The sequence below is a fragment of the Oncorhynchus mykiss genome, chromosome 22 (genome assembly GCF_013265735.2).
Source record: "Oncorhynchus mykiss isolate Arlee chromosome 22, USDA_OmykA_1.1, whole genome shotgun sequence".
Lineage (NCBI taxonomy): Eukaryota > Metazoa > Chordata > Actinopteri > Salmoniformes > Salmonidae > Oncorhynchus > Oncorhynchus mykiss.
Window position 1 is genome coordinate 40398804 of NC_048586.1, and position 13811 is coordinate 40412614.

At 43.4% G+C, this 13811-nt stretch overlaps 1 protein-coding gene across 14 annotated transcripts in view; it reads left to right on the top strand.

Moving 5' to 3' along the window:
- Positions 1–13811, top strand: part of LOC110501870 (R3H domain-containing protein 1) — a 60301-nt gene that overhangs the window by 40857 nt on the left and 5633 nt on the right. For 12 of the 14 annotated variants that reach the window (XR_005038837.1, XM_036959308.1, XM_036959307.1 and 9 more), the window contains 8 exons: positions 70–354; positions 3041–3207; positions 4605–4706; positions 5913–6128; positions 6492–6615; positions 10547–10740; positions 10971–11116; positions 12042–12151. Coding sequence is in view for 13 of the 14 variants with exons in the window: in XM_036959308.1 (XP_036815203.1) it covers positions 70–354; positions 3041–3207; positions 4605–4706; positions 5913–6128; positions 6492–6615; positions 10547–10740; positions 10971–11116; positions 12042–12151 (1344 nt within the window). In the remaining variant the exon portion in view is untranslated. The remainder of the gene's footprint in view (positions 1–69; positions 355–3040; positions 3208–4604; positions 4707–5912; positions 6129–6491; positions 6616–10546; positions 10741–10970; positions 11117–12041; positions 12152–13811) is intronic. The other 2 variants (XM_036959315.1, XM_036959319.1) reach the window with 2 other exon arrangements.

A 13811-nucleotide genomic window follows, 5' to 3' on the forward strand; every position in this document is an offset into this window, starting at 1 on the left:
CCCCACATAACCACTCTGAGCATGGTGTCTGTAGGTTAAGGCTTTCCTTCTCACTCCTTCCTTTCCTAGGTTCTGAGTCTTCGGGTAGTGTAGGGTCCTCCACGGGTTCGCTCTCTCGCTCCCAGCCAACCCACCCTGTCCCGGCTCTAACCAAGGCTGGCTACCCCCACAACCACTCTGCGCTTCCCTGCCCAGCGGCCTACCCAGCTGTCTGTGCTAGTAGTACTGTGGTCTATGAGGCGGGAGGCAGGAGCGCGGCACCGCCAGCGAACACAGCTAACACTAGCTACTATTTGCTTCCTCTGGAAGCCACAGGGATACCGCCAGGGAGTGTCCTGGTCAACCCACACACAGGTTGGTAACCGAACCCTACCTACCAGGTTTAGTTAAAGTACAGGGGCTTGCTATGGGGGATGCAAAATGTGTCTTGTGTTTTGTATCCTGTCATTGGGTTTCTTTCACAAACTGATAACTTCTCTTTCAAACTAACATGACTCACACAACTTGCTGCTTATTCCCCCACTGCTTTCTTCTTGTGGTGTTGAGGGAGAGGGAGAGAGGGAACTATAGCTTCTGATGGTTGTGTGTTGTCTTCTTGCAAGCAGCAAAGTGTTGGAACACCACAGTAGAACACAGAACACCAGGCGTCCTTCACTCATTATTTCTGATGTATTTGAGTTGTGATGCTGCTGAGTCTTTTGGGGGAGGTGATAATTACAAGTTGCTTTAACTGCCCTTTAAAAAGTAAACCCAACCGACAGATTGCGCATCGCTTTCCCTCAAATTATTCAGAATTGACACAGGAGTCACTGTCTAATGACGCGGCTTGCATGCAAATGAGAATCTGTGTCTCTGCCTCCCACGAATGAGGAGGGAACGGAAGCACTTTGAAAAACGATGGCTGTCTCGCAAGATCAATATACCCTGACTTTGGTCAAAACAAATTCCCCAAAGTGTTGCTGAGACACGGGATAATGAAGCCACACTGTACAGTGTTATTGGATATAGAGATAATGGATAGTGGGCGAGTCGAAGCTTTGATGTATAATGTATTCCTCTTCACTCCGCTGGTTCAATGGCCATCCGAGAGAATGTTGCTTCTTAAATATGCATGGGACTGGCTGATAAGCCCGGGTATATGGCGCTGGCACTAATATGTTTTTCGAGAGCCAGCCAGGGCTGTGCAATTGCTTATTGACCTTTTCCTAAGGAGTTGGAAAATGGGGAATTCTTGTGTAGAACCCAGATAATTAATTTTGCCACCTGATAGTTAACTCAAGAGGAGTTATTTTCAGGGTCATCGGACGGTCATTTGGGCATTTGAACGTGGGGAAAAAATAGAGCGAACCCACCCTCAACAAGTCGTCCAGGTCCTGAGGCAGTGAAGCATCCCCAAACCATCACACTACCACCACTATGCTTGACCGTTGGTATGAGGTTCTTACTGTGGAATGCATTGTTTGGTTTTCACTAGGTCGTCCAAAAAGGTATACTTTTGACTCATCTGTCTATAGAACGTTCTTCCAAGAGTCTTGATGATCATCCAGGTGCTTCCGGAACGAGATGGATCCCATTTTATGTCTGCCGAAAACAAAACACTGTATTCCACAGTAATAACCTCATACCAACGCTGAAGCGTGGTGGTTTGGGGATGCTTTGCTGCCTCAGGACCCGGACAACTTGCCTTAATAGAAGGAACCATGAATTCTGCTCTGTATCAGAGAATTCTAAAGGAGAATGTCAGGCCATCTGTCTGTGAGCTGAAGCTCAGCTGAGTCATGCAGCAAGACGATCCAAAACACACAATCAAGTCGACATGAAAATGGTCAACAAATTTGAAGTTTTGAAATGGTCTTGTCAAAGTCCAGACCTAATCCCAATTGAGATGTTGTGGCAGGACTTAAAACAAGCAGTTCATGCTTGAAAACCCCAAAATGTTGCTTAGTTAAACCAGTTCTGCATGGAAGAGTGGGCCAAAATTTCTCCACAGCAACGTGAGAGATTGATCAACAACTACAGGAAGCATTTGGTTGCAGTCATTGCAGCTAAGTGGCACAACCAGTTATTGAGTGTAAGGGGGCAATTCATTTTTCACACAGGGGAATTGGGTGATGCATAACTTTGTTAATTAAATTTTTAAAAATGTTATTTGTAAACTCAGGTTCCCTTTTATCTAATATAAATATCATCTAATATCAAAATGGAACAAATCAGAAAGGGGACAAATACATTTCCATTGTATGTGTAACGTGTCTGTGTGAACCCTTGTCCCTGTGATAATGTCTATAACCAACCGGTGCTTCAGTAGACGTGTGTAGAATACAAATGTAAAGGAAAAACCCAGCCTGTTGTGATGTGATGAAGTCACACACTGGAACCGGGTGTCTCTGGATTGCTCCGTGGCACTAACCTCTTTTCTGCACGAAGAAAATACCTTCTTAAACCGATATTCGGCTTTCAGAGCCAGCCTATTTCGGTGAACCACAGAGAAATGCATTTGATGCTTTCATCAAGTAGCGGCTCAGGGAAATTCACTGGAGCACAAGGCATTTTTTCACCAGAGATTTTGAAATAAGCACTTGGATAAAATGATGTGTCATATTCTCCACATAAAGTGCCTCCTCCACACAACATTCTTAGTATATTTTTCCTGCTCATGCAAAGGGCAACATTTATTATAAATATTTACTCACTTGGCTGTGTGAATTCATAAATAGGCTATGTAAATGAAGCCCTCTGGATACTCTGCTGTCTTCAGCTGCTGTAAGGATAATGATAGCCATTACATTTCTGGATACCTAGCAATTTGGCAAACCTGTATGAAAGCGTTGAAGTGATCTATTTAATGTTGATAATGGGGCCAGTGTCGATAGTGATGTTGAAAATATTCATTATTATTATTGATGTGATTTATAGAGATGGAAAGTGTTGCTCGATAGTGTTGACGATAATGCTGAAAATAATGATTGTGTTTTATAGAGATGCTAGTTTTGGTGGATTTCCAGTGTGTTTTCAGCCCTGCCCTTCTCTCTCGCTGCAGGACAGCCGTTTGTGAACCCGGATGGAAGTGCTGTGGTGTACAACCCCAACCACGGCATGGCTCCTCAGCATCATAATCAGCAGGGCAGGACCCAGCAGCCCATGCCCACTCCTCCGCACTTGCCTGGCCAGCACCAGCCCACCAATCACAACCACGTCCTCGCACAGGTTCGCTAACACCCTTCAGCAGGCCATTGAATTTAAATTTAAATTAAATAGAACCCCCTAGGAGTAAATGTATATGTCACAGGCTTAGTCATAACATCTACTATACACCACATTCACATTACAAACACAGTGCTAGTACAGTCTGAGAGGGCAGGGGAAAGTAGGAAGTGAACTGATGCACATGCTCAGTTATTACACAGACATCCTAAGCCACCCTGAAGATTGACATGGCCCCCAATTCAAAACATTACCATGACAGCTCATGGGGGTGGTTGTCATGCGTACGGTGTTATTCGTTGAGGAAAATTTGCAACCTTTCTCCTTAGTTGTCACCCCTGTCAGAGGAAATGAATTGAGTTCAGAGTGTCAGCTAAACCCTGTGACCACTGGTGCGGCACACAGCCCAAACGGTAATCATTAGCGTTTTATACAGGCCCCGAGTGGTAGGAATGGCGATCTCTAATAGCAAGATCCTCAACACAACCTGTCATGGAGAGCCCCTTTTAAAATCATATTTAAAAAACAGCCGGAAGGCTTGACATTCATTAGTGAAAATGGAAGGGCAGGAATTTAACTTCACCTCTGATAGTGTGGGTGCACTACCCAGGGGTCGGGCAAGGATGCCCCCCCCCCCCCATTGTGAAGAAGCAACGTCCCTTCCTAATAAAGACATCATTCCAAACCGGGGGTGCGGGGGCTGATGAAAGGATATTTATTTTTGAACAAAGAGCTGTCCCATTGCTTTCATATCAATAGATTTTCACCAGTCGGCCATGGTAGAGGATGGAGGATATCCATGGTCATCTATTGACTGAGGTTAATTAACTTCATTACTGTTGGATTCTCCCATGTGTAGTTGGATTCCCCCATGTGTAGTTGGATTCCCCCATGTGTAGTTGGATTCCCCCATGTGTAGTTGGATTCCCCCATGTGTAGTTGGATTCCCCCATGTGTAGTTGGATTCCCCCATGTGTAGTTGGATTCCCCCATGTGTAGTTGGATTCCCCCATGTGTAGTTGGATTCCCCCATGTGTAGTTGGATTCCCCCATGTGTAGTTGGATTCCCCCATGTGTAGTTGGATTCCCCCATGTGTAGTTGGATTCCCCCATGTGTAGTTGGATTCCCCCCTGATCTGGCGCTGATTCACTCCGTTAACTAATATACTGTTCCTCTATTGTTTGAGATGATACTTTCTCCGCTTGTGACGTTTGCAATCTCTGCCTAATGTCTGACTAAAACCAATGCCCTCTACCTCTTCTCTACTTCTCTCATCTACCTCTCTCATCTACCTCTGCTTCTCTCATCTACCTCTCTCATCTACCTCTGCTTCTCTCATCTACCTCTTCTTCTCCTCTACTGTTTTTCCTCACCTCTGTCTGTTCTGTCCCTTCCTCAGCCGGTGCGGCCCCTCCAGCCCTCTGCTCAGCCTGTCCACTACTCGTCTGTCTCTTACCCATCTCAGCTCCTCTCCGTCTCCCCTGACCAACTATACACTGTGGTACTTTACTCTTCTTCTCTTCGCTCTTCTTCCCCCCCCCCAGTCTTTTTGTCATTCTATGCCATCTTCCCTCTTCGGGCTAGGGTAAAACAAACAGCTGTGGATAAAACTTTTGTAAATGAGTAGTGAACTTATGCTACTGAAAGAATACACACAGGGATGGAATTGAGAAAAGTTCCTGAATCCACGTGGGTTATTGAAATATGATTTGAGATCCACACTCCAGTCCAGTTGGTAGCGGTAATGCACTTTAGTTGGTTGCCAACTGTCATGTAAAGTCCACAGAAAACGATGAGAGATTAACCAAAGAAAACAAACTAAAAAAAAAAACAGCCAGGTTTCCTCTCTTATCTGTGGATTAATTGTCGGAGTAGAGAACACACAATTTTTTGTGAATCGAAAGGGGTCAAAGTTCCAGCAACAAAAAAGGACCTGAAAAAGCATTTCAGGTAAAATAATAATCCTATGTTTTATTTTCCAGGACAATTTAGCTAGCATCCGCAAGACAGTTAAATATCCGTGAATGTTTCATGTGTGTTTCCACCTGTCCGTAAATTAATATAGTTCGTTGGTTTGATCATTTTTTGCATCTGGTGGTGATGGACAAAATCTCACGTGGACCGACATACGGAGAGGCGTTTGGTCAGCATGCTAATTAGACTTCATTAATATGCCAATTAATGAGGAATTGAATCAGTTTAACTTTCATGTTCGTTTGCTACCCCACATTGACGCAAATCATGTGTTCTACTGACCTCTTTCCTGACGTCCCTCTACGAATAAACATCCCTTAATGACTAATTACATTACATTTTTACCGTCTAATCTGAATATGATATTCTATAAATAGCAATGCTTAAAGTTCCTAACCACTCAACCATCTGCTGCCTAGTAAACCACACCACACTTAAACTGGAGTCATCCTGACTTGCTTAATGTTTTAGGGCCTTCAGGTTTGTTCTTTGCATGGGTGGCTGTATCCAGTTGTATTGCTGTAGGCTAGTACAGTAGTTCAAAGTTCAGTGACTACACTAGGAGCCAGCAGTATAAGTCTTTGGGGTTTCAGAAAAGTGCCATATAAAAGTGCTATGTATTATTTATTTCATACAAGGTCCTGTAGTAGTTCAACTAGAGCCACGACCGAACTGTTAATAATAAATATATCATCTATGCATGTAACACGTTTCTGTGTGTTCCATCCCACAGCAAGAGAACCTGGGAGCCCAGTTCAGCCACATGAGTCTGTCCCGGCAGGCCTCTGGGGAGGGCCCCTCCTCCATGGTGCTCCAGGCCCCCCCGCAGCAGCAGGGCTTCATGGTGCCCCCCCCAGGCCAGCCTGTCCCTGCCCCCCAGGCCTACAACACCCCCGCCCCTCCGCCTGTCAACCAGCCACTCATGCAGCAACAAGGTTACATGCAGCAGGTAGGTTCCTGTACATCTGACCCTTACCTGGTTTATTCCTATTAGGTTATACAATGTAACTCTGTTTTATTAGTACTATCATACGTTATTTCCATCTGACTGTCTTGATCAATGCTTGGCCGGTCTCTTTATTCCTTCGTCTACATGATTGAAATGTTTCATCATCAGTATCTGAGTGATACACGTACAGTACATTTGTTCATAGATACTTTCTCTCTACTTAAAATAACATTTATATTGGACTTGTTAACTAAGCCACTGCAGCTGAGGGACTGTAGTCTAGGTTCAGAGACCTCCGAGAGCTGCTAATCAGTAGTGGTGTTAATGGTATCTCATTTTGGACTGCTTCATCTCTGCCTACAGATGCCAGCGTGTTACTGTGGGCCAGGCCAGTACCCCCTGTCTAACCAGGGGTACAGGCCTGTGGGCACAGTGCAGTATAGTGCCCTGCAGAGCCAGCCAATGCCCCCGCCCACACAACAGACAGGTAAATATCTAACACAGGCTGAACCAGTAACTCAACCATTCATCTCAGCTGCCTAGTTCCTCTATTAAAAACAGGTGTCACATCAGGTGTGTTTTTTTTTTCTCTCTCTGGCGTAATATCTGGAATATGATCAGTGGAGTGGTGTGCTAGACATTTATTTACATGGGGGGTTAAATCCATGTCTTTCTCCCTGTGTGATATGTTTTTTTACATGTTCAATCTTACTGCGGGGTGGGCATGGTTGTTACCGCTCTCTTCACACACTTTATTTTCTATTGAGCTAAGCACTTTGTTGTCTCTGGTTATCTGCTCTTATGGCAGGTACACAATAGGCTCATCTCAATAAACTGTGGCAGGGAAAGTAGACGGTGCCCCTGGGGCAGAGGAGCATTGCGAAAAGCTGACTCCTGTGTTGGAACGCTTTTTCTCTGCAGGCTTGGCCATTGTGTTGCCCTTGGCCTTTTAGCCCACACAATAACCATTTCCAATCAAATGCACCGTTAGCATTGTCTCCCTCGTCTCCACTGCGTATCGCTGAAGCATCATTCATTGGCCTGTCTAGAGAAACAGATGCTCCGCTGCACCATTTGAAATACAAAAGTCAATCGGATCTCTTAAAGGGAATGGGGAATTTTGTTTTAATTACCTGGCAGCCTTTGTACATGCATCAGTCATGCAGATTGGCAGTGGAGAACAGGATGGGGATTTGATCTAGAGTTCCAGCAGCAAAATGTCAGGACCCACAGGCGTATAAACATTGTTACATTCTAAGTCAGGTGTTTTAGAGGGGTTTCTTACCTGGATATCAGCCCTCCAGGTGTGGGTAAGAACCAAAGGGCCTATCCTGGATACGGGTGGAAGTTGACCGTCGACAGAAGAACCAAAGGTCCTGGATACGGGGCCGGGGCGCTGTCTGAGAGGCCTATAATTCTCACAGTGAACCGGTCTCTTTTCCAGCACCTCACTTTCACCTCTTCAGACAGAACTGTTAGCCAACATCCCTCCACAGCTAAGCACTCAATCAAACTGCTGTAAAAGTCAGCCATTTTAAAGCCTTCTGTCTACTGGGTGTACTTGAGGATTGACCATCAACCATCCATCAACCAACCAACCAACCAACTATCTGACTTGACTGAGACATTTCATTTATCTCTCCATGAATATTTGTGAAGGTCTGGGGTATTTTTTTGTTTTTATGCTTGATGTTCCTGCCAAAAGAGAGTCTTCATTTAGCTTTTTACTTCAACATCAGACGTCAACTTTTTTTGTGCTCCACTTGCACAATTCTACAAAACATTCACATATTCTGACGACATTTTGAATGAGGTATTATTCTGATTATTGTTAGCTATCAATGTCTTGTGCAAAAGTCTCAACTGCAATTCATATCATTCTGAAGATAGATTTAATTATAGATTCATAATGTGCGCAATTATCGTAGTCATAACATATCAGCAGAATTCTCTGCTATCAAATGTCAAACTTTTATATGTTTTCTGTAGAAATGTACTGTACTTCTCCAGATATGGTCAAATAAAGCCTAAGGAAACAGTTTTTTTTTTTTTATGAAAAGGAGGATGAGAAATGTGGTAGATCTGAATTGAAGGACACCATTACACACTGAACTCCTCCTTTCCCCAGGCGGCTGAGAAAGCCTAGTCCTATTCCCTTATTCTTGTAAAAATAGATGAAGCTTTTGAATGTGAGAAAGGCAGCAGAAGCCCCAGTATATCTGGTGTAATAAGGAGAAGGGTGGCGTGCCTGTTTCATCTTATCTCCTAAAGCTGCCTGACAGTCAGTGGCTCCTTTTAACCAGGCAGGCAAGACAGTCTGCCAGCAGCAATTCAAGCTTTTTGAGTCCTGAGGTCCAGTGTCTGTGTGGTATGATGAAGCAAAGCATCTCCCTTGTATTCTCCTTCCTCTCCTCTCTTTTCTCTCTTCCATCCTCTGCCCAGTCAGCTGAAGCACAGAGTGTTTAATATTATATTCGCTTCATGCTCGGTTTGTAAGTGGAGGTGAGAGAATGGTACTAAAAATAGCAACCAGCCTCTCTTGTTGCCTGCCTCTCCTCTCACCGGGAGCATCCATTCCTTGTGTCCCACTTCTCTTCTCATCTGGGCTAAATTGATTGCTGTCGCTCTGGCCAAAAGCCAGGAGAAATTGAAAATTGCCCAGACAGCCCTCTCCTCCCTTAACTCCCTCCCTTCTCGTTTTTACCTCCTGCTGTTTTCTCCCCTCCACCACCCCCCTTCTACTCAGGGCGCCTGCTTAAGAGGGGCTTTCAATAACATTCTCCACTATAAGCACTCTCTGGTAACCTTGATGCTGATGTATTTTACCCAGCGAAAGAAAAAGCTTTTTAAATTTAATTTTCCTAACACCTTCTATGAAAAGTTTTTTTAAATGTTTTTTAATCTCGTCTCCCATAATCTTACCAGTGGAGGAGAAATCCTATTGAATCGACTTTGGCGCTGAAAGGTTGTTTATTTACTGAGCCATTTTAATGTTGACTACCCTGAATCATTGATTGCTTCCAATGGAATAAGCACACAGCCTGTTCTGTGGCAAAGTGTTTAGTTTTTGTTGAAAAAAAATAATATTATAATATTCTTACAAAGCATACAAACAACATGCAGACACAAACATCCACAACACCACCCCTGCCCACACCCACCTGTTCACACCTGCACAACACCACCCCTGCCCACACACACCTGTTCACACCACCCCTGCCCAGACCCACCTGTTCACACCCCCGTCTCTAGGGGGATGTATCATTCTCTACCACATGGCCTCAAACTCCACCATTTTGTTTCTCTTCGCCGCCCATGCACTTTCAACATTTTACATAATAAAGCATTTGACTTCCATTGTGTTAACGATGGAGGATTGGTTGATTTCCAGTTAAGTATGTTTTTGTCAAGATGATTGACGAGAAAGGATCGTCCAATCCATCGGGTATCACGCTGCACCCTCACACATGTCATGTCTTGAAATATGCAGACAGATTGATTAATAGTAAATTTACTTTATAATACTTCTGCCAACTTTCTAGCTCCGCCCATAACTTTTGGACTTTATAGGCTTCCCAGAAGAAGGCTATAGAGTCATTGTTAATTTTACACCTAACACTTGACTCTGCCGTTGTGCTGTCGAAATTTGTGAATTTTGTCTCTTGTGTAATAAATTCTATACATTAGTTTATGCTGGATTGTGTACATTTTCACTAACTGTAATTGCGTTAGTTATGTTCCAACATTCCCTTCATCGTGTGCCAATATCAGTTATTTTTAAGTCTTAGTTCCACTGGTTAATCTATCCAACTGAGATTGCCCGTTGGATAGATTGCCCGTTGGATAGATTGCCCGTTGGATAGATTGCCCGTTGGATAGATTGCCCGTTGGATAGATTGCCCGTTGGATAGATTGCCCGTTGGATAGATTGCCCGTTGGATAGATTGCCCGTTGGATAGATTGCCCGTTGGATAGATTGCCCGATGGATAGATTGCCCGTTGGATAGGCTCTCTGCAAGGGTTTGTATATCTTACCCATCAAATGAACATCCTTTTCTGACTCAACTAGGATTACCTCAAGATTACTCTGATATCCAAAATAACATAAATTGAAATTTCTTGATATGGAACTTTTAAGTTGAATGTATTTGAAAATATCTACATTGGTCAGTCCAAAATTGCTTTTGAATTCTGTCATGGAAATACATTTATTAATAAATAAATGTCATAAATAAATGTAATTTACGGTTTCTATACCTTTTTTAGTTTTCCCTGTGGAATTCTGAACGTTTTTAATTTCCATACAAGTGCTGAATTCTAAGAAACAAGACATTTGAATCCACTTTTTGATTAAATCAACTTCATCTCTCTCTCTCCCCCATCTCTCGCTCCCCCTCCCTCCCTCTCTATTTCTCCAGGTTACCAAACTGTGATGCTCAATCATCCACAGAGCTATCAGAGTATGATAGTAGTGCCACAGAGTCAAAACCCAGTCAGTGGCCAGCAGAACCCGGTCAGTGGCCAGCAGAACCCGGTCAGTGGCCAGCATAGCAATATGGGACATCAGATGCAAGGCATGATGGTCCAGTATCCCTCTATGTCATCTTATCAGGTGGGTACTCAGCATTTCAACATCTAATAACTCAATGTCACTTTATAATGTAAAAACACTATTAACAATGATGAACATTAAGAAATGTAAAGCATATTTATTTAAACCTTTGTTTAGCCAAGTAGCTTAGTCATTAAGAACCATTCTCTTTTTCCATAAAGTCTTGTGTAACCGTGAATATTTTTTGGCATCCCATGTCATCCATCTGAACTATGGGTCTGTCTTGGCAGGTATCCATGCAGCCCCAAGGCTCCCAGGTTGTACCACAGCAAACGTATCAGCAGCCTATCGTCATCCACAACCAGTCCAACCAGAGGCCCATGCCTGGCTCTGGTGTCCAGGTTTACTACAGTGTCATCACACCCAATCAACAGAGGTAGGACATCACCACACAGTTTTAACATAAAAAATACCTATACTTAGTGTAAGACCCATTTATAATACCAATACATTGTTGAGTACATATAAATGCATTCCCAGTTGAACAGAACACCATGTGGTAGGACATCGCACAGTTTTAATGTGGACATACTCCGATTATAGACCAATAACATTACTACAGAACATTAATACTGTATCATTCCCAGTTTTACAGTAAGCAGTTTTTTTAAGGTTGAACAGATAACTAGCTCTTCTCTGTGATGCTTCACACTGAGCTGTGTAAAACCCCCCCCTCCTGGGTCCTCTTCTTTAATAGGCCATGTTCAAGATGATTTATAAGGCCAGATATCTACTGAGTCTTAATATAACAGCGCTGGTCCAGTGTGGCGAGCTGCTCTCTACGCCATCCTTCATGCCAGCCCTCTGGTCCGCTGTGCAGACGCACATTATTCTTCAGGGTGCCGAGTGGCACGGAGAGCTGAATGTCTGCTGCGGCAGCTGCCTGCCTCTGCTTTGGGCTGACACGTAACCCTGCCTGCCTTCGTTTTGCTTATATTGTTATAAAATCAAAATGGAGGAGAGTGAAAGAGGAGCCTGGAAAGAAGGAAACCCCAGTGGCACACCGCAATTCCGTAACGGAGACGCAGTGATTTATGCTGTTTTCCCTTGATTTGTTTTGATTTGTTAGAAAATGAGCCTGTAGAGATTCCTAGCCGATTCCCAGCCTTCACCGGTTTCAGATTGAGGATATTTATGGTTGTTCTAATGCAATACAGGGTTATTGATCTCCTGTGTACACAGTGTTCCACTTCAGTAATTTAGCCCATTTTAAAGCCGATGTGCCGAATTCTGATTACATGAATGAATCTGTGCCTCTCTGCTACTCGGCTTTAGTGTGTGTGGTGTTTCTCTCACTGCAGCTCCTCTGTAGAGTTCCTGCCTCCTTCCGGATCAGAGCAGATGCTGTTCCCTCGGCCGTCCTCCCCCTGCAGCTCCCAGCAGCCACTCCATCAGACACATCAGTGCTCAGGTACACGCAGAAACACACACACAGACCAACACACTGCAGTGTTCAGGTATACAGCAGAGAGCCAGTCTAAGCCACATTATGCATTATAACCAGGTCTCAACTAGGAAGTAAAAATCACAATTTATAAATAAAGTAGTCTGGCAACCAGCTGGTTATCAGTAGCTGGCTACAAGACTGCTTTATCCCTTTATGTTGGATCCCTGAAAGAGCATATTTTCTCTTTTCAACTGTATAAGTGTGAAATATAAAATGTTGCTCCTAATGAGTGAGTTCTTGAAACGAGCTGCTGTATGGGTTGTCTCTGGAACAAAACCCACAGACGTTAGCTTCGCTGTACCACCTTTTTTTTTCAAAAAATAAAAAAACCTTTCTCCTACCTCTTTTAGTTCTTTAACACGCTCTCCAATCCAACCGTCACAATGTAGACAGCCCAATCCCCTCTGTTCTGAACAATGGCGTGGAAGAGCCCTAAGAACATTTTAATTAGAGCCCAACTAAACAAAGGCGTCATCAGGAGAAATGACTTGCAACCGAATTCTCCGGCAAATCAAAATGGATTGAATCGATTCTAACGGGTCTTCTTGGGGAGGGGGCGCAGAAAGGCAGCATTCTCATCTCCCGATCTCCCCCCCCCCCCCCCCCCCCCCCCATCTCCTCCTCCTCCTATTCAGTTAGCTTTGAGGCTTCAAGGTGCTAATTGAAATTACACTCCAAGTCTTAACGATGTAATTATTGAACAGATATGGACTGGTAATTAAGAAGTAATTCCTCTGCTGCTTTGTTCCCAGTTATGGTCATCTTATTAAAAAAAGTCCCTTTATGGGCAATCTAATTCTAATTTGAAACGTTTTAGGAGGCCTTAGTTAATGTGATTTTCCTCTGTGGCGAAGCTCCTTTGATCAGTATAGCCACCGTCGGTCTCCCCGTGTCTCAGTCGGTCTCTCAATTTACAATTGCATTTCAATTTAAGGGCTGTATTGGCATGGGAATCATATGTTAACAAGTGAAGTAGATAATAAGCAAAAGTGAAACAAAAAATGAACAGTAAACATTACACTCACAGAAGTTCTTTGTCGCGCTCGCTCTGTCTTGCGCTCTGTCATCTTTTATTTTCTCCTTAAATAACTAATTAGAGGAAAGGGTAATCTTATTTCAAATCCTGAAATTAGATTTCTCTCTCTCTCTCGCTCTCTCTCTTCAGAACTGAGATGGTTGAAATGTTTTTATTTCATGCCAGGATTACCACGTAAAAAATACATTCCCTTCATTTTAAACCTCTTGTGGCAAATGTACACATTTTTTTTTTCAATGTGGAAATGTGTTTTGGTTATTACTATGGGTCAACTTCCTTTCTGTGTGACCCCCTTTTTATTCACAAAGAAATACAAATAGACTGCTGCGTATTACACCAAGACAGTGCTAGTGATGGATTAAATCCAAGGTTGGTAGTACTATAGAGTCCAGGTTCTCTTTTGTTTGTAGACCTCCCTTTTTATTGTCACAATAAAATAGATGGAAAACAAAATATAAATGGAGGTTTTCATCCTTGAGATGGGGTGGGAATTATGTGGCTGTCAGGATGAGTGTTATAGATAGATGCTCGTTACTTTTATCCCCCAGCAGAAATAATTACAGACAGGCTAAGGGCAGTCAGAAGTCT